Source organism: Cylas formicarius, unplaced genomic scaffold, assembly GCF_029955315.1.
Source record: "Cylas formicarius isolate icCylForm1 unplaced genomic scaffold, icCylForm1.1 PGA_scaffold_1__22_contigs__length_36826433, whole genome shotgun sequence".
NCBI classification, from domain to species: domain Eukaryota; kingdom Metazoa; phylum Arthropoda; class Insecta; order Coleoptera; family Brentidae; genus Cylas; species Cylas formicarius.
The window spans coordinates 15,097,588-15,119,766 of record NW_026844264.1 but is presented as its reverse complement, the minus strand read 5'-3'; the positions used below and the strand labels follow the sequence as shown (position 1 = coordinate 15,119,766).

The window sequence follows — 22,179 nt, the reverse complement described above, 5'->3', positions numbered from 1 at the left end:
TTACATTCCACTGCACGCTTCGCAAAGCTGCAGTTAGCTTGGAAAAAGTCATTTCCAATTTTCGGAACAATAGATAATGTTTTCGAATATGCCAGAAACTGGGCACTTTTAAATGAAATATTTTTTGCAATTTTTGCTACAGTGCAACAAGAACAATAGTTTCCAAAAATATTTTTTCGCTCTTTTCAATCTGTCTTGTGGAAAGTTGAAAGGCTTAAAGAAGTACAAATAAATACTATATAAAAATATGTATTTGCATTTGCAAGCAGCACGTTCTCAAAAATAAATATTGGACATTTAGGATTCAAGTAAGAATTATGTACATTGCTTAGTAATAAACGATTGATATATTTAAAAAGTTGTTATCGATCGTCTCGTATTTGGAAAATAAATATGCACACGCACAATTACACAAAAATTCGCTCAAAATTTCACCGCTCTTTCACCAAATTAAATTCCTCAACTATGGGACGAGGGTGCAACGGGTGTTTTATGTCCATTTCTTTGTACGTTCGCCATTTTAGCTTGCCCATGGGTTTCTTCAGCAACTCGTCATCTTTGACTAAAATAGAAAGATGCCTGATTAACACAATGCAACGGATAAACAAAATTTTACAATATCTTGTGACCCCGCCATTTGTCAATAAGATATGTCGTTATCGAAGAAATTTTTTGTTTATTAGATTTAATTTCATTGAAGTTACAAGAAACTCCCCTAGTGATAATTAAATAAAGGAAAATTATCTTGTCTAACAACCAACAAAAAATATCGTATAATAAAGTAGTGTAAATTGCCGAAGCAAGAAGGTTGTGCGCAAGAACGTAAGTGCAAAATATTTGAAAACTGAGTTAATTAAATTAATTATTAATCCTTTAATGTAAACATTTTGTTGAATACCGTTTAAAGTGATCCATAGTTAACTTACTAACGCAACGTTTTCAAAGTCACAATGATGTATGCAAAGTTTCATTTTCGTTTTTTGCTTCTCCTGAAAAATTATTATTAATAATTATGCTTTTTGCCGCGAGACGAAGGTAAAAAAAATGAAATGATTTGAAATCGATTTAAGAAAGATAAAATGAAATAGGCTAAATGGAATCAAAAGTTAAATTTAAGGATAATACATAATAAATAATTTTTCATTTAAAGGGCTAAGCACGATGGAGTGGGACAGTAGTAAAATTGTTGAAAAGAAAATAACTTTTCCCCAGGGTTGTACTCACTTCTATTTCTCCGTTTCCTATTGTAGCTGCTCCCGACCGTCACCACTGTGGGAACGTCTGAATTGTCCACCGCAGATTTTTCCACGTATATGGTACCATTGGTATACTGACGGATCTGAGGTGGAGGTAGTTTCCATTTGTTCTTTTTATTTTTTTTCCTTTTGTTGGTTCTATATGCGTATTGAGCATTAAGGTCCTTGTTTAATTCGATTTGGTATAAGTTCGCTGGTCGGTGTAGCTTTAAATTAGCTGCGGATTTTTTATCGAGAATATCGCCTTGTATGTCGGGAACCGGTATTTCGTTGAGTTTATTCACGTTGTACTGTCGCAGGAGCTTCTTCTTATCTCTGTTGGTTACTGTCATGAGTTTTTTGTGGCAGATGAAATGCTTCCGCTCGAGGCAACTTCGACTGCTCCACCTGGAGAAAAAACGCACGTTTTGGAGTGGTGCTATTTTCGCAGTTATCAAAAAATATTTTCGTCTATAATTACGCGTCTAAAGTAATACGCAATACATATATTGCTTTGTCGTTTTAAGCCTTAACCGCAGACCTTCGCAGGACCGTGGTAAAACCCATCCTAACAGATAAAATAATCATCCGTTAAGTAGGTATTGCGTGAGATGGACCGCAACGAATATTTGTAGAAAATTGAATTTTTTATTTGAAACGTAAATGGACCGTTTTAAATTTGATTATTTGATTATATGTAAAAGAGTATAATTTAAATTGCAATATGTTCCTATATATTAAGGAGGTATTTGAATGTGACCCTGCGAGACTGTTTTCAATGGATAGTTCAAAGGGTAAGGGCAAGTACCTGTACTTTATTTATCTTACAGGTAAGTTTGAAAATAATGATTTTTGTCTTGTGTGCCTGTTGATTAACAACATTCTTCTTTTGTATTTTTATGTCTTCTACATAGTTCTTTGATTTTTAAACAACAACAGTCTTTTTTAAAACTATAGATTATATTCGCAGTAGATAAAGGTACGTCATAAGAATACAGATAAATATTTATTAGAATCTTACAAATAAACATTTTTTGTAGGTTCCTGTTTTTTAATACTTTAAAATGTGGAAACCGTGGAATAACGCAGATGTGCCCCTGTTAGAAGAAGACATGAAAAACACCTCAGAATTTGAAGACAAAGTGGAGATGGTAGTCGAACCTAATGACAATTTAGAAGACTGCTGCTAAACAAATTGTTTTGAATGTTTACAATTTTATAGGAAATTCAAAAGGGGAAGTAGGAAAAGCAATAAAAACAAGTGACATAGAACGTAATAGAAAAGAATTGCTCGGCGAAAAAGACTGAAAACATACTGATATCCCGCTTGCAAGCGTAGGTAGATAAATTCCTAGGACGGCCCTGGAATAGTTACGGATAAGGGTTTGCTCGGCAGGGTGTTCTATAAGGGGCTGCGCTATTGGAGTAATAAACAGTAGGCAAAGTTAATATTGTGGTTGATCGTATAAGCACTATAACTCTGGTCGAAGTAGAATTACCTGAATTGCGCAGAAGGATCAATGATAATGCAGTGCCATTTTAAACTGTTGTCTTTCTGATTTTCATCGGCAGCAAATCCTTTATAGGTCAAAGGCTTCCCGGAAGCGGCCCATTTCCACTGTTTTTGATGCCAATCGTAAACTCCTCCCAACCACCTTTCCAGAGGTTCTGCAATAAAAGATACTAAATATCATATGTCCATCTGGTCGAATTCTTTTTCTTCATGAGATTTTTTTTAGAATATTGGTAGAAACGATATTTTTGCGATCAAATAACATCGAAAAGTTTTCGAAGAAAAACAACACAAGACAACAATGTATGAAATTACTAACAATTATCAGTTGAAGTATTTAAAATACACCATAACCTTAAAAATTATAATAAAAACATTTTTAACAAAAGTTAGAAAGGATTTTTTATGGCAATGTTCTTAAAAGCTTGTCAAATAAACGACATAGTTCTAAAACAAAAAAAGTGACAATTTCAGTTTTAGTGACGCCACCTTGTACATATATTTAAATCTTTATGAATAAATAGAAGATTTGGCAACGTTTATTTATTAACAAATCATTTCTTAAGCACTTTTACTTTAAATTGGTAATTTTGGCGGCCTCCTCAACAACGAAATACTTTGAATACATTTTTAAAAATTAAATTTAATAAATACGTAATAGCATAAATGGTAAATACACGAGGTGGAATCAGTGAAATGAAAGATTATTATACCACATTATGTTCATTTCCTCCTTTATTTATTAGACTCAACCGAGCAACGGAAAGATAAAAATTAAAATTAAACCTATACATACGAATTAGTCATCAAACCATAATCGAAATTTTTAAAAAAGAATCAGTTCTGTTGACTTAACTTCCCGCCTGTTTTCGCCGGCTTGTCGATTTGAAACCACCATTAGTGATTATATCTGTTGGGCACTTGAACCGCGTGTAACTACTGAAATCTACAATTACTTACGGTCACCTACTTACCCAACGTCTTTCTGTTCAACGTCTTCCTTATAAGCTTATCCTGATTGTTGTTCTTTATTATGGCCAGGTTGCTGTGCATGGATTGACACTGATAATAGGCCTCTTGCCATGTGGCTTGTTCCCCACTGAAGAAGTAACACCTGTGACTCAACCTGACGAAATTTGGAGGACACACGTAACTCCTTTTAACCAGTTGCTTTTCCGGTGTTTCTTGCGCACCAGTTACTATAATAATCTTTATTTCAGGGAATATCCGTTTTGAACTGAGGTGGCTTTTACTTGATGAAAATCCATTTATCACAATAAATAAGAACTAAAAGTTCAGATTTTCACGAAATTATATATTTTGACATGACAATTGTTTCGACAACACCGTGTCTTTATCGAATGTGATCACATTTGATAAAGACACGGTATAGTCGAAACAATTTTCATGTCAAAGAAATATATAATTTCGTGAAAATCTGAACTTGTAGTTCTTATTTATTTTAGTATCTGTTTTATTTCAATGTGCAATCATTTTGTTCGACTTACTCCTTATTATAAAATGTTTTGAAATAAATTTCCAGAAACCATAGTTGTGCAGCACATAATTCATAAATAATTTAAAAATATCATTCATAAAATTAAATTTTTTTGAATAAAGTGAGCTTTTATCCTGAATTATAATTAAATGACGTTTAATTTAAACATTATACGCAAAATTGTAATTAGGACATATTGTTCATTGGTGATTTCGTTATAACATTTCGTACAGCACTTACCTGATGTTACACAAACGATCGCGATCAATATTTCCAAAATTTTCCAACTCATAGTTGTCGTATTATCAATCCAGTTGAAATTCGTCCTCGAACATATCGTATATAAAGGAAAACTACATTTTCATTCACACGATCTTTTAGTTTGCCGTCCGTGTCCTGAAAATAACCGTATCAATATTAACCGAATTCAGTTCGAATTATTATTTAACAGCCGAAATTTTCAAATCAGGAACCAACTCCATTAACCAATTTTATATACCCACTTAATTCCTCCTAGCGAGTGATATATTACTGGATTTTCCGACTTGGAAATGAACTAAAAATGGAACTAATGTTTAGACTGATTTCATTTCCACGAATTAAAATGCGAGGCTTAAAATGCTTTTATTTGCATTTTATTAACAACGCCGCATAAAACTGTTGATTAAAGGCGCTAGCTTTACTGCTTTTGAATTTTATTTGCTCAGCCTTAAACAGACCAAAAATAGAAAAAATAGGAATTGTCACAGCATCTGTTTTTGATAAAGGATTGCAGTAATGTTAATAATAAAAATATATGTTAAACTATTTATAAGTTCCTAGCAATTCACTAATGAAAGCAATGGCTAATAAACATGAAATTTTATTTTGCTGTTTGACTCAAATTAACCAAACTAATTTTGAGTATATTTTTTAATAATTTTAATAAAATGTTTGTGGTCTAATTTCAATAAAATTGTAAAAATAGAAAAAAATAGTATATAAAATATATACAATCGCAAAAGGTTTAAAAATGAAGCTTCTCTCTAATTTATGCTAAACTGTATTACAATGGTTTCTGTAAACATTAAATTGCATTTCAGTCAAATCGCACTTATTGTTTTATTTTTTAATTTATACTTAGTTTTGGATACTAGTTTACTACGCGAGGAGTTGTTCTATTAATAGCACTCATGCTTCTTCCTCCGGGTTCATTTTAGTGTAATATAAATGTTTTACAAGTAATATTTTCTAACTTTTAGTTTCGTTTGTTTCAAAACAGAAAAACAAATAAAAGAGAACCAAAAAATTACCACAATAATTAATTATTACAGTACATTACAAAGACAAGTCGAGGTGGGTGTGATAACCATCAGCACGAGTCACCATGCATGACATCACGCGCGTAATCAGAACAACATATTTTTCTAAAAGTTTCAATTACCATCCATTAATATTAACGCGGCAATAGCTAAACAAATCGCAAATATCTATTTTTAGGTTCTTATTAACACAACTTAGAGAAAGCATATGGGTCAAGTTCAAGAACCAGTTTAACGCCCAACTTGCTTTTTACTCAATAAAACATGTTATTGTACGGGTTCAGCTCATTATAACGTGTGGTCATTTCGTGTTCTCGCTTTGCTAAATAAATTGAGCGTGTGATTTGGAACGACCGACCAGCTTTCAGCAGGATTCGATTTTTCACAATGATCAACCTTGAAAGAAAAACAAGGTCGTAAAATTAACGAACCTAAACTCGATGTAACGTGCGACATTTTTTCGTTAAAATGCCGTAAAAGCCAAAGATTGTGAAAATAACCCTAATTTAAGTTTTTTTATTAACCCGCTCCACATTTTAGCGGCAACCTAAATTAGCCTTTTAAGGACAAGGAGTCGGAGTTTCAACAGATATGAGTATCAATATTGACAGTTTTTTTGTACGAATAACTGAACTAATCGATAGATCAGGTCGAAATGAAATAAAACACGCGCGCATAAGAAAATAATTGACATTTATCGTAAGGTATGGCATTCGTAAGACATGGTATACGAAACGAAACGAAACGAAGTCATCATTCAGATTTGTTTACTTATAATTTTACCGTATGAAGAAGAAAGGAACGGAAAAACAGAGAGAAAAGAAAAGAAGCTCACATGAATAAATATTTTTCGAGCAGTGAATAACGGTACGCTCAAAGTTGAAGCCCTCTAAGGTCTCGAGAATGTCCATTATCGTATTAGATTTCTCTAAAATTAACATCTCTAGAATAGATGTGATACATTTTTAAACACTCATAGAGATTATTATGACGCAAAACACCTCACAATGAGCAGAGAAGTTAGCTCCTTTTGCTAGCCAGTCATACTTTGTCTTTCTTTCTATTTTTTTAAACAGTTTTAATTATAAAAAACTAAAGCTAAACATAACAGCAAAAAAGTTAACAGAACATATATTAAAATACAATAATGTGTTTTATATAATTTCTATATTACCATTTAAAGTTTAATCCTTTAGGTAATTCACTATAGTGTAAGTCTCTCTAAAAGCTCTAAAGAGATTATTCCGTAAAAGTTATTTTTAAATACAGACAATATAGTATCCGGGCTTTGTTTAACACTTACAATATCAGCTATCCGCAACATATCAACCATTAGTAATTTCATGGATTAGTAATTTCAGTAATTCAGCGATCAAACGTGCGGAAGCTTCATTTTAATACGACAGCTTCTTTACCCAAGTTCGCGAGCAATTTCGGTCACTTCCGGTACTTTTGTCACCGGTTTGGGAGCCATCACATGTTTTCGATAGATTTTTATGGTATTTTTATGTCTGTCTGTCTTCTGATGGTCATGTCACGTGTTACTCAGTCAATTTGATTGAGCTATTTTACAAACTAACCAAACTACTAGTCATAGAAAAAGTATGGTATGTCCACACATTGATAATAGTATATTATGCAACAAGTGCGGTAAACGGCGTTTGACTCACGAGTTTCCCGAACGTGTTGCATACTATACTTTTTCTGCGACCGTTAGTTTTTGGGTACATTTTCGCAAAACAACACGAATACGTTCACTGACATGACTGTCAGAATTGACAAATGTCAAAATTCAAAGCGTGAAACTAAACGACCCAACACTATTTCTTGGGACAACCCATAGGTAGACAACCCATCATGTGCGTTTTATTTTACTTAGGTTCGTTCATTTAAATATTCCTGAAACTAATTTCCAATCGCTCGACTAAGTCCACATTCTGTGAACTGAAGGATGGAATTTTTCACCTCATTTTACTAGTTGAAAACTCGGTGTATTTTTTATGTGGGAGAATTTATTGTTTCACTTAATTCACGTTCGTAGAAAAATATTCGAATGCTTCCTCGGTTGCTGACCTACAAATATACTGGTATTATTACTAACATTAAAGCCTTAAAATTAGAACCCGTAGGAACATTTAATCGCTTTAAATGGCCTTTTGTTACACTCCCACGCAATACGACGTGTACTTATTTGGTCAGGACCACATTTTCGTATCATCATTGACCAATTTTAACACGCTAATATAAACATTAAACTTAACAAATTAAGTAATCACCGGTTTTCCTAACTTAGTGCTCTACTGCCATGCAATACAAAAGTTAATTAAAACTAATTAAGAGGGATAGTTTGTGTTTGCGCATTCCGCGCCAACAAAAAATTAAGGGCTACAGTCTGTGATTAGAATATAATTTGTCGAGAGTCACCTCTGAAGAAACAATATATCATTTGTGTAATTGCAAACCCATTAGCCTTTCCCGAGATTTTCAGAAAGATAAAAGCAACGGTGCACTAACATCATCGCCGCATAACCATCAATTAAAATTGAAATAATCAGCGAATGGAGATGTTATAATTATGATGTCAACACTAGTTTATTTATGAATGAGGAATCAAACAAAACGATAATAAATGCAGCAACTCTTTTTAATGAAATTTATGTCCTCGCCGCTTACCTAATAAGTTTTTTAATTGTTACCACAACCGGCTAAAAATAGTATCCTGAGTAACGCGCCATTTAAATTGACACAGAAATAGATCCGCAGATATCAATTAAAATATCTATCAGCAGAGCAATTTGTCAACTTTACGGAAAAATAATTACGTTCTTTAATTAAGTCGGACCTCGGAGTTGTTACGGATATTTCGAATATAAGAAAACAATTAAAGAGATTTAAAAAGAAAATACAGGGTGTTACAAAAAAGTTAATCATATATATTTTTAGTTGAATTAGTTGCAATTATAAATTACGTTTTTATTTGACCAACATTTTTCGAGAAGTTAATTAAACCAAACCAAAATTTTAAAAGCAACAAATTTTTGTTATGTCCATCAGTTATTATTTATCTGATAATTGTTAAAAAGTCGCAACACACGGTCAATTAAGTAAAAATATCTCGTAAAATAGCTTCAAATCAAAATTTTACTAGAGTTAAACAAAGATGAACCTAATTTTTCATTACTTTTTTGAGTTTTTTTGAGAAAAATCCTACCGAGACTGCGTGTGACAATATAAAATTTGAAAGGGTAACTTTTACATCATCTAATATTGAAAATAGTCAAAAGGATATAATGTTAAGAGATTGCCCTACTTTTTCGTACCACCCTGTATATCTAAATGCTGTGTCATTGAATTCGTCACTATTACTGCTAAAAACTAAAAATATTTAATTATTTTCCTTCACCAAAATTACATGAAAGTGTATAAATATGTATGACATGCAAAAATGAAATAATAGATTTTTTTTTCTGAATTAGCACTCACTAAATTTCATAACTAGGAAATTGTATTTTACATTAGCTCTAGGACTATTAAATGGGTTTTATTGCAGGTAGATAGATAACTCCCCACGTCTTCCTGTTTCTAACGTTTTTATTTTGCTGACATTTGACATTATTGTATAAAGTGCCGATAATTCATAAATTTGCAATTGTTGTAATTGTTTGCTACTACACGGTTTTGCAAGTTAAATTGAAATCATGTGTCGTTTGATTATATTATTTACCTATTTTATGACTGGTCGTTATGAATTTCCCTTAAATAAAAACATGACAACAAATTATATGTAATTTTCAAGCCCACTTTTGCGGGTGTGATCGCTATGTCAAAATATTTATTGTCCTTGAAAGTTTATAAATTTCTATAGAAACAATTGCAGGTTTTAAAGCTCCATGGTTAGTTTCGCAAGTTTTGATCAACAACTCAAGCTTTTGGACAAGTAACCCTAGTACAATTTTATAAAAATGAATGTTTATTTCCTCAAATCTTTCTTCGGCTGGTTAGTCACATAATATAGAGAATTTTTCAATAACATAAAGTATAACTTACAAGTTTCAAACCTTAAATATGTACTTATTAATTTTAATAAATGGATCGACAAGGAAAAAATGAAAATGAAGCGTATGAGTGGATATCGTGAATATCAGTCTTTCTAAAAGATCGAACGAAAGAAACAGCATTTGCAGCCATTTTAGAATGCACCATGCATGTTGCGGTTCATGTCGTCAATATAACATCTCCAAGCACTTCGGTTAAATGTAAAGCAAACACCGGTTTCGATTTCTTCCTCGTTATTAAAATCGCCGGTGAAGTAGACATCTTGCAGACTCCATTCGGCATAATATATTACGTCGGAAGTTTGTTTATTTCAGTACCAATCAATTTGCAGAGCCATCGCATCGATGGATCGATCCTTATGGAAAGTACGTATATATAAATACCCACATGAGCATAACAGTACAATATTAATTTATATCTGCATGGTTTCTCACGGTAGCCGTCCGTTTCGAGGTTAAAAAACACTTTCTGAATTTTTTTTTAATCGAGGGTTATTCGAGGCTCCCTTTCTACCTTCCTTATTTTAATTGGGACACCCTATATATTATTCAATTTAATTTCTTTTAGTTTGAGTGACTTTTGACCAAAAATGTCATGTCGTATCTATTTAAAAAACAAGATTTTGCAGGTTTGAAAAAGATGTGTTTGTTGGTAAATCAGTCGTAGATAGTCACAAGAAAAGGTGTTGAGGTGTGAGGAAGACCAAAGCACAAAAATTCAGTATTTCATCGTCGAAAGTCCATATACAAATGACATAAAAAATACTCATAAGATTTGTTTAGGTCAGCCATAGTTTTGGTTTGCTGAAGGACATCATCAAAAATATTAAACTAAATTAAGTTTTAATGAAATGAAAGTTAATTATTTTCCATCTAAAATTACGCTTCTATCTTGTTCCAAGCTAAGGTATATTTGCTCAGCCGCTTAAAATTTTATGTATCGCCTCCAGTCTAATTAGTGGCAGTTTATTAATTACCAATATCTACAAACGTACGTCATCGTCAATGTATTTTATTTTTGCAAAAGTGACTTCGGCGTCTTTAAAAATTCCGAGTAAATCAGGTCAAAACCGACCAAACGCACAGCGTTTAGGGAATGCGGTCTTATAAATGCAAATTTATGCCACTCCGAAAAACGGTCTACAAAAGGCCTCACGTCTGATAACATCGAACAAGAGACCTGAGTTTCCTCGGTAGACTAATCTCGACTAATTGTGTTCCGAAAAAATGCGACGGTAATCTTTGCGGACAGAAAAAAAAAACGATGGTTATGAATGAAATCGACCACACGAGTCGCATCTAGAAGGTTACTTCTGAAGCTGAAAACTTGGAAGTCTATAATAATTTGTTGTTCAGGAATTAAAAAAAAAACAAATGTAGTCAATCGTATGAAGTTAAAAAATATCAATACCAGTAGAAAAAACAATGACGTCATCTCTTCCCGCACGAACATTATTTATTTCTCTCTCTCAAACTTCTATCAACAGAAAAAACGACCAAATTTTATGCATGTGAGATTAATGTTCCGAACAGCACAAATTAATAGTGTATAAGAGACAATATTTTTGCCTAGAGTAACCGATGACGTCACTAACCAACTAAAAAATGAATGACCCATAACGTCTTTGAAATATATGAACAGCAAATGCGAAAGTCTCCTTGGGTGGCACAATTTTCACTTCGCTTAATTTGCTAATAAAGATTCGTTATATTGATATAATTTAGGTCAGAATGCCCAATAAACATTATACATCATCGCAGACCAACCAGAGTTGTATTGCACAATAGCTAATTTACATTCGGAATATAGATCACGTCTACTCGTATGCTCTTCGTTTTGTGTATCTGAAACGTAAAAATATATACCAATTATTTTTTAGGTTCTACTTATCCACGGGTTACCTTTATTGCCAAATTCACTTTCGCAATAGCCAAATCGAAAGAATGACTTCTCGTCATAAACACTACCATATACATTTTCTAATTAATCTGTTGTCAAAAAAATCATATGTATCTTCAAGCAACAACGGGTTTAATAGGAATGAAATATGATTTAACCAGGGTCAGAAATATTTTTTTAAACAAATATTTTTTCTATTGTTTATAAATACATGTCACAAAACACAAATTTTAATAATAATAATACCTGGTAATAATTAGTACCTGTGAACCATTTAACTGGTCATCGTTATCTAAAAAATACCAACATTAATCTAATTCAGTGGCTGAAAATGGTATAAAAAATATTTACAGAGCAACCACTAGAAAAAGTAAAAACGATTCAAAAAACGAAACAAATGGCGCTGATGATGATCTTACATCTGTCAAAACGAGAAGTTTTTTTCTCTAATGGTTGCTGAAATTCATGCTAACTTAGTGTTTTCTTTTGTTTTATTTGTTTTAGATATTAAATTAATTTATATAATATTTCTGTAACTCTTTTTGTTCAATGTTCTGTTAAGGTTACTTAAAATTAACGTTGATGCAATTTATCGCATTAGATTTTGTGTCGAAAGTTACCATTAACAATTTATTGTCTGTTTTACAGCTTTTCGTCTGACGACGGTGACAACTAAAGGTCGTAAAGAATCGCCTATTGCTTTTTCTTTCGTGCAACATATCATTAAGTTGGCCGTTCCTTCAAAAAAATCACGGAACACATAAATTTATTTTTAGATTTATGTTTGATGGGGCAAACCTCAACTACAAGTTTTTATATAGGGTGCTCCCTAAGTATGTTTCAATAAGAATAAAAGATCACATTTACAGAGGCACCGATTTACGAATACAGAGTGTAAAATACAAAAAAATCTCGATAATGAAAGCCGTGTTTAATAAGTCATTAAATCGTTATAAATCAAAATAAAAGAAATAGTAAAAATTACTTATTTAGACAATCCCTTTCCGACAACCTTTATCGTAGATTAGCTAAAAATGGTGCTGCTGACTACTCGTACAGTCGGGGTCGACTTAAATACCTTTATTTAAAGGTAGTTGCAAAATGTAACATATTATTCACATGTACACAGTAATACTATATAAATGAAGCACTGAAATAGGTCGCTAAATTTTTAAAACATGATCAAAACCTCCATTTTTTTAAGGCTAATTCGAAGCATGTATGTATGTATGCCAAATTTTATAACGCATTTTCTGCTACTTTATCACTTTTTATTCTCTAGTCCAAAGACAAATATTTTCTTCAAAAGACAGCGCTAAAGACCGCAATTTGAAAATCCGTTTGAGTCCTAAAATGGATAAAATCGTATCTAAGTGAAATCCGTTAAACCCCGTTTTCTATTCTCTGATAACACCACATGGCGCCGATTCTATATAAATATTTCAAGTCCTGATTTATAGTTTTGTCCTGTTTTTTTTTTTGCAATAAACGAGTGAAAAGCACAAATTAACGCTTGCAACTGCGGTAACGCAGCGTGAAACATAAAACACACGATCTTCACGTTAAACAATCCGATTTGGGGTTTCACCTGTTACTAATTTTCTGTAGTCCGTTCCAGTAGATGCGAGAAACGTTTTAAAAGTTAATTAGCGTGGGTATTTTTGATATTTAAATGTCGACCTGCGCATATTGCAATGAGCTAGTTCATTTAAAGTGACAGCGGGTAGGTTTTATACAACAGAACATTTGTTTTTTAGAGGGATCTTTTCCACTTATTTCTAGAAAGAAAAACACTCATGTATGTATGAGACTTTTTTTTACCGAAAAAGCATAAAATATGGGGTGAGCACATGTACAAAAAATCGTGAGAACTGAAAAATAACTAACCAAAAGTAACAATTTGTTATATAATAGCAAACAAAATTTTGTATGGCAACAAAATAGACAAAATTGAACCAATAGGCATTAAATTTATTTAAATTTAATTAACAAATCTTTGATCATGAACATTTTGTGAGTTCATCTATAGTTGTTTCACTATGATTCGTTAATTACCCTTTACTTTTGTTCACTATCGCTACCTGATAGCGGCAATTTAAAATAGGCAAATAGTCAATGATAGATCTAATTTTATTCATCCATAGTTTATTTACCACTGCTTGTAGTCACTTAAGACACGAACATTTTCTGTGCTGGTAGATGCAATCATAATGAAACAATTTACTAAAATTCCTCAACGCACATCATGCAACCACGCTCTAACCCATATTATCCCAAGCATAAAAAAAAATAAAAAATTACTTTTTTGCTCTGAAATTATTTATTTTGTTGCACTTAAGAATACATTACAGGTGTCAAAAAAAAGTAAAAACTCGAAACATACAAAAAAATATTGCTGCGTAAACGAACCACTGGGAAAAAACATTAAATAATGTTTTGGGGCACATAAGATGTAACATATAACTTATGCATAAATATACAAAAGAATGTTCAAATTCGACAGGAAACAACTAAAAGTAGATCGCTTTCCAAATAGAACCTGATTTGATACAAAAAAACGCATAATATTTTATGGTGCGTGAGCGCACCACTGGTAACACCCAGTTTCATTTTTGGTGATATTTTGCAAAGCATAAAGTGTGTAAATGTACATTACACTTATTAGAAACGTAAATTGTGTGGCTGTGGCAGGTTCTACATCTCCTTCGGGCTTTATTAGCATGAACAATCATGAGGTGACCTTGATTATCATAACGCACTTCATCTATGGCAGGTGCAAGATTTCTTTGAGTAATTGTTTTATCAGTTTCTAAAAGTCGCAAAGCAATGTAAGATTTAAAATCTACCTGGGAAATCTTTTGTTCGTTGACAATATTATACAATATCCATGCATTCACCACTAAATCCAGTGAGTTACAAAATAAAGACAACCACCATTTTTTTCCAAATATCTGGCACCTGTAATTAGCAATTCCGTTGTCATTAAAAACTACCCCACCCATATTAAATTTACATCTTTCCGTCCTTTTCTATTATAGCGTTTTACATTTTGGACATCTACGCTAGAAACTTTACTTACCACAGTTACAACTGAATTGTCGTGCCAACGGACAATAGAAAATTTTGATTCAGATTCATATGTTGAAAGATAGGATAAGCGGTCCAAATGATTTTCCATTGGTCATTTATTTGTTCTATTTTCCCGGATAGTACCGGAGGCAAAATAACCATTAGTTTTTAAATGTAGAAATAGTTACCCCTTATAAACATTTTGCAGGAATGGCGGCCAAAGTAAGGTACCATTTGTTCACCTATGGATAAGTTGAACGAAAATATGCCAAACGGAAGATTTTTTTTATTTATTACGTCAAAGAAGGGTCTAACTTTTGAAAATTTATCATTTTTATCCAACAGATTGTCAGATAAGTGCAAGTTTTGATTTATCAATTGGAATCTATTGAGGCTCAAACACTTTTTTAAAAGATCAATTCCTTTGTCTTCATCAGTAGACCAATAATGCTAAATATGTGGCAATGAATGATGACCCGAGAACAATAAAATGCCTACAAAATTTAAAAGTTCATTTTTTGACATCGAGAATTCATGGTGATAATTGTCTTGAGCATATTTTATCTAAAATTTTAAAATCAAATCAATCACTCCGTTATCAAAAAATATAAAAAATATTTTAAGCGGTGTTTTTCCAGAAAGCCTATTCTTAATTCCTCACATCATTTAAATTCATCGGATATAGGTGTGTGAGTGTAAAAATATAAAAAATATTTCAAGCGGTGTTTTTCTAGAAAGCCTATTTTTTAATTCCTCACATCATCTAAATTCATCGGATATAGGTGTGTGAGTGTACTCAATTTGACCTTTCTTCCATTTGACACAAGTCTTTAAATGTATTCTTTTATATAATCTTCAATTGAAGAAAAATAATCTTAAATGCTTGGCAGCTATTCTCTTTCTTTTCATTGTGAGATATTTTAAATGACGTTAGCTAAAACTTATTCACGGTCGCAAGAGGAGTCTTAAGTAGCAAACGGTAAGAAAATTGCCTTTTGGAAATCGCAAGCAATCAAACGAACACTAAATTAAAATTTACTCGGTATATGGTACGTGATCCGTGTCATTAAGGCGAACAACTTTGTATTAATTTTAAAAACGACCAGTCTAACAGCGGAAGAGGTAGTAAATCTTGGACTGCCGTGGGCGCGAACACATTCGCATAAGAACCACCGAACACCATCCATTTTGTCACGTCAAACATGCAAAAATCTCAGTCCCAGGTAATCATTAAGTGCTGTAGCTGGGTACTCTAAAAACAGCCTTTTATCTTTGTGAACTTCAGGTTAGGTCGTAGGTCGAGCGAATGGAAATTACACATTTTTAGCTTCCGACTTCATATAAGTACATCTCGGAACTGAGAACGTACCCATACATATAAATTAAGACCCACTCGTCTGCAGCGATAGTGCCCAGCTTGTTCAGATATTATGTTATTTGTTCATATTTTTAAATTATTTTAAGTTTTCGGGAAGTTTATATTTTTTTTACATTTTTTTACTACAAACTAAACTTAATAAGAAAGAGTAAAGAGCAAGCTGAAGTATATTTTCTGATGGGGTGTATCCATAAATTGCATGCAAATACATTCGTGCTAAAAGATGCACTGATCAAAAACTAAGAGTCATAGAAAAACTACAGTATGCAACAATTCCTTATTCATGTGATCCATTCGTGACTAAAGTGTTGTTTATTAAAATCGTTGCATTATATACTATTAAAATTAAAATGGAAGTCATTTAAACATACTTAAGAAACGAATTTACATTGAAAGTTTAGATCCTTTCGTGGCAGATGTCATAGAAACAGACAACCGACTACGAAATGGGCACGTATTAACTGTGATTTGCGCGGTGTTGCAATTGCTACTGTTTAAGGATATCAAAGTTTAAAAATCGATGATTTAACGTCCTTAATCCGATAATAAATAACCGATAAAATGGCACGTAGCCGGCTGTCATTTTTGCGCTTGCCTATTAGGAAATACCCTAAGCATCTGCTGTTTATAATGGTAGCGTTTTAAATTATCATACGAGGTGGCTCATAATCTACGTATAGTTTTAATGAAACACATTCGTATGATTTAATGAAAATGATTTACAATAATTATAGAAAATTTTAAACTAATTTGTGTACTTAATTTTGGCAAAAAAATCGTTATTAAATAAAGGGTCATAGAAGATATTTTTTTTTCTCATATTCCCTGATTTGTAATATTTTTTATAATAGAGTACTCAGCGACTATTGCGCACTTTTTAGAGTAATTTCTACCTCACCACTACCAGCATATTTCTTTCGACTTACCCTGTATCGAAACGTACGGTTCGAACGGAATATATGGTTGGGTTTTTCAGCACTATTTGTAGTTATCAACGCAATTTAAACAAACCAAACTTCGAGAAAATTTAGTGAATCACAAAGGTAATTGTGAAATGTTTATTATTGCGGCATTAGCTGACATCAGACTTGAATCAACCAACATTTTTATGGTCAACCGTGGTAAATAAATCGTGGCTATGTCCGTCTAAAACGAACAAAACATACAAGTAACTGAAACTTACTTCTGCTGTTTGACATCAGATTTCAGATTTTCTGTAACATCAGAAGAGAAAAAGAGAAAGAATGAAATATTTTGACTTTATGTTGGCTAAAATTTCGAAAATGTGTCTTCTTTTATTACCTCTAAGACAAAAAAAAACTAATATTTCCGAAGAGAAATATGAGCGCTCTGTTTTCTCATCACTATCTTTGCTAATTTCTGGTCGTGTATACTTCGTTCTGGTTTTTTGCTTGAATTAAAAAAAAACTGGCCATGTATATTGTTGCTAATTGTTGACATAAATGTTCCACTATACTAACATGATTTTCACAAATAAAAATAAATAAAGGACAGGAGAGCATTTTTTCGGCACTTCAGGTATATAAATGCTGCAAGTGAAGACAATTTTCGGAGAAAGTGTTTAAGTTTATAACTTATTGAAATGCCAAATATAATGGCCTTGCATTTTATTGCGAGAAACTTGCTCACGTGAAAATGATAGCCCGAATGAAACAAATTGGGCAACAGAAACGAGCATCACAAGAAATCTAACTCAAAATTTTAACCTACATCTAAAAACTTTCAATATGAATTTACCCAGAACCGAGTAACAAAAATAAGTGTATAAGTTACAACAAAAAAAGTTTTAGTATGAATATCGGTTAAGAAATGCAGTACAGGACGTTTAATTTTTTCAAATTTTTTCTATTTACATTTCGGCAACAATGGAAGATATCATATTGCAAGGATTATTAATAGCATTCAATTAATAACAAAAACAACAACGCATATGCGTATATGAATTATTACAAAAAGTTCTGATTATTCCCGTAATTTTTATTATCTGTTCAATTAATTTCATATATCTTTTAATATTTTTAAAATAAATAAACAAAAAATCGTGAACAATTGAGAAGACGTTAGAGATGGTCAGCGCAATTGAAATTTATTGCCTAAAATGCCCATTAGGATAAAAATTTTGTTTTCGCGGCCAGACCACGACCATTTTTCCCAGTTGAGCAAACGATCGGTTCAGTTGTCTTTAAAATGGTGCGGAATAGTTTGAAATTGCCAATGCGGCAAACAAAACAGCAATGCACGGTCGTAAATTTTATAGTCGTGGCGAGTATATTGGCATAAAGTGAATAAAAATTTTCTAAAAATATTTCTGACACCACAACGAAGATTATACGAGCGTGTCAATAATATTACGAGCACAATATTTTACAACTTCCTGTTAGATTTAGCATCAAAAATATATCAGTGCACACGTAGGAGGTGTCCCTAACATATGTTCGCAGATCCAGCCAGTTTGCACATTTACTTTTTTTGTGAGAAACAAGCGTTAGACGTGTTTTGTGTGCTCGGAGATTTCCAACTGTCAAAAAAAATCGAATAGAGGATTTGTATAAAATTTTGTATTTTGTTGACAACGGCATATGGTGAATCTACTTTGCTTGATTTTGAACAAAGGGACCGTCGAAAGAGCATCACTCAAGAGCTCTTAAATGACGTCGATGATGATCCTGATATGTAACGAATTATGTTTATATGGTTATGACGTCGAAACCAAAGCCCAGTCGTCCTAACGGAAGAACCCAGAATCGCCAAGACCGATCACATGTCAAGGTTTTGCTTACTGTTTTCTTTGATTATCATGGTGTAGTACATCAAGAGTTCTTACCACAAGGTCGTACGGTCAATAAAGAGTATTACCTTGCACCGTTTGCGAGAAGTAATACGAAGAAAACATTCCAAATTGTGGGAAAACAATTCATGGATTTTGCATCACGATAATGCACCTGCCCACTGATCCTTGCTTGTGTTTAACTTTTTGACCAAAAACAAAACAACAATCATGTCTCAGCCACCATATTCCTCGGATATTGCCTCCTGCGACTTTTTCCTGTTCCCAAAACTCAAGAAATCCATGAAGGGAAGGAGATTTGGAACGATTGAGAAGATAAAAAAAATCGCTGGAAGAACTCAAGGTTGTACCAGAAGTGCTTAGAGGATTGCAAAAAAACATTGGCACAGGTGTATTATATCTGGGGGGGATTACTTAATTTTGATAAATGAATAAATGCTTTTTGATAAAACTTAAATAAAAAAATAATTTTCAAGAAATTCATTTTAAATACAAAAATTAGTATAAGTTGACAATTATGAATACAAATAGTTTTTCATATCTCCCTTGTTGCGAATTTCATTGCGCTATCATTTATTATTAAATTGCTTATGATCGTTATAGGATTTGCTAATCATTAAAAAATATTATTTAATAAGAATTTAAGGGTTCCAGTGTTTCAACATTTATATTTGAGATAGCTGATTATTTGATAAACTAAGATGTTTATTTTTACTCTTTGAACTAGAAAGTCCTCAAAACTATGAACTCGTCAACCACGTCGTCGACCTGCTTTTCTAGTCAAAGATAAGGATTTAGGGGAAGTTGTCAAATAATGGTTGATTCATTGTCGACGACCAATAGTGTGTCAGAACTTTGAGCGGTGAAGATGATTTAACGCCCAGTAAGTAAAAATGAGGCAAATATCTTGAATTAGTTAAGAAGTATTCCTGCAAGTTCTATATCGAATTTTTCCAAAATAATTTTTGAGGGATTCATTTTTCATCAGCAAATTTGCTACACATTAAAAATATCATCTAATAATAATTTAAGAAATGCAGTCTTTCTATTTGCAAAACTTGCAAAGTAATTACCATTTATCTTTAATGATTATTTCTTTTATTTTGCAATTTTTAAGTTTTTAACACGCCAAAGTAGGACCCGACAGAGGAAGGTGTTAGATAAATGATTATGTGGTAAGCTAAGATGTTTATTTCTACTCTCTCTTTACGGAATTGAACTATAGTTGCCCTAATACTTTGAACTGTCGAATGTGCTGCCGCTATTGACTTAACGCCCTGGCAAAATAGTTGAATTCGTTTAGTTTTGTAGTATGTATCGACATACTACAAAATCAAAGGAATGCAAGAAACGTTCAATTTCTTTCAGAATGGTTATATTACGGCCAGTCGTACTTCCGGAATGCACCGACAGATGATTTGTGTTTAGACACACGTGTGCGCGTTTGAGGTATTTCACAAACACGGAACATGACGGAATCCAAGACGATTCCGATCTAAATAAAGTATAAGCTTCTGATACAATTCTATGTTTCATTAATAACTTGCAGGATCTGTTTATCTTTAATTAATAATGGGAAAAATCAATTATATTTCTAAAAATATAGTTCTACTTGATTTCTAGTAGAAAAATTAATATTTATATAAAAGCATCGTGACCAATTTGCTGGTGAACTAATGAATTAAAGTCTTTCGAGGTAAAATGAATATGAATTCAATTAACAGAAATACCGTAAAGCTGCTCGCTAAATAAAACTAATGTAGTTAAGCTGAGTAGTAATTTTACTATTTTTTATTAAATTGCTAAGCGAAAATACGGCTTATGATTTAAGGAATTATTTTTGCATTATATTAAATATTGATTACCCGCATTATACAAAGTGTTTTGTATATTACTTTCGGAAATTGAATGGATTTTTTTTTAAATGTTCAGCTAATCGTCGATAATAATAGGTACCATGTAACACTTAAACCTGGAATTTGTAGGATAATTGCTCCATATCATCTTACTATATAGGCACGTGAGTGATGCGACAAAGCGCAATAAAGCCTTTTATTTTCGCAAAAGAAAATTGCAGTTCATTTGGTCTAAATGGTCGCCAAAGCAGCAAAGTCGGTACCAGTCTTTATAATCACGACTTCAACAGGTGGTATTTACCGAAGACACGGTGTTTACAACTAATTGACGTGTGCGCGTAGGTGTCTATGATTTCGATTGCACTCAGCGTTTTTTATAGGCAAGAAAATGTCCGCGTGTCTTAAAATCAAACATCCCCAAGATGCGTCTGTGAGAATGTGGAAAACCGCTAGGATTACCAAAATTGGTCATTATGGGAGTTGCTACCGCCATTTATGAAATAAATTTGGAACGAGGTCAATTGACATTTTAAAAATTTATAATTCTGTCCTAAATAATAACTAATTTTTTAAATGATAGAATATTTCGAACATGGAAACATTTAGATCTATCTTAATGACACTTAATAAATTAAATAAATAAATAATAAATCTGTGAGTTATTACATAAGTAAAATAGGTAAATATGATTATATAAAAATTGTTAACTTGATTTTATCATTTGAAAGAAAATTTAAATTGTTTTCCCTTCTAGAGAAATAAAAAAAATTGGTTAAATTCACAAATATAGGCAAACACGTGTGTTTTTATCCTTTTTTCAAATAATATTCTTCAAAAATACATACTGCTATTTTCTGACTAAGGATTTTGTTAAAAAAATATTACAGTTATAAAAAAACATTTATTTAAAAAATTGTTTTTCGTACGTATACAATAACATGCAATTATGCGTCCTTTCTAATATAATTGCCGCTAAATATAAACGATACTCGCCCTCGACCTTTTGTTTTAAAAATAAAATGGACGATTAATTTAGAACAAAATTATAATTAAAAAAAATCCAAAAAATAAATAAACAAGGAATAGTTGATATTTCGACAAAAGCCCGAATAATTACCTTAACAATTATTGAACCAAAGTGTGAAAGATTGGTATCACCTCACTGATGATGCTATCGGGAACGAAGCAGATAACTCGAAATAATACTCCAGCTCGTTCGCACACTACGGTCTATTACCGGATGCCGACTGAAGACTCCGGCGTTCGCGACACACATGAGTATAAAATCAAACCCATTCGCGTTTTTTTCTCGAAACGGAACCACCAGACTGCAAGTCTTTCAGGTACGACGCTACCGACGCAGAGATTCTGCTTTACGAAGAACGGCTACCCTTTACCACATATAAGCAGGTCTCCACCCCAAAGCTTATTTACTTGCATCTACTAGGGTGTTCAGTAATTAATACAGGGTGTTGCGAAATTTATGCACCAAGTTTTTATGGCATATCCTACATCGAAAATGTGTTAGTTTCTTATATAAAAATATGTCCGCAAAAAGTTGTTTC

At 32.4% G+C, this 22,179-nt stretch overlaps 1 protein-coding gene across 2 annotated transcripts; it reads right to left on the bottom strand.

Moving 5' to 3' along the window:
• Window positions 1-254: 254 nt before the first annotated feature.
• Window positions 255-22,034, bottom strand: LOC132696705 (uncharacterized). Of its 2 annotated transcripts, none has more exons than XM_060661688.1 (6): window positions 21,732-22,034; window positions 4,487-4,642; window positions 3,723-3,947; window positions 2,735-2,918; window positions 1,225-1,643; window positions 255-562 (listed from the first exon to the last, which is right to left on the bottom strand). In XM_060661688.1, the coding sequence occupies exons 2-6, from the start codon at window positions 4,536-4,538 to the stop codon at window positions 432-434; spliced, it is 1,011 nt and encodes a 336-aa protein (XP_060517671.1). In that variant the 5' UTR covers window positions 4,539-4,642; window positions 21,732-22,034; the 3' UTR covers window positions 255-431. The 2 variants fall into 2 exon arrangements, with proteins under 2 accessions (XP_060517671.1, XP_060517672.1); XM_060661689.1 differs by having other exon boundaries at window positions 258-562; window positions 2,735-2,903; window positions 21,732-21,912.
• Window positions 22,035-22,179: the final 145 nt, after the last annotated feature.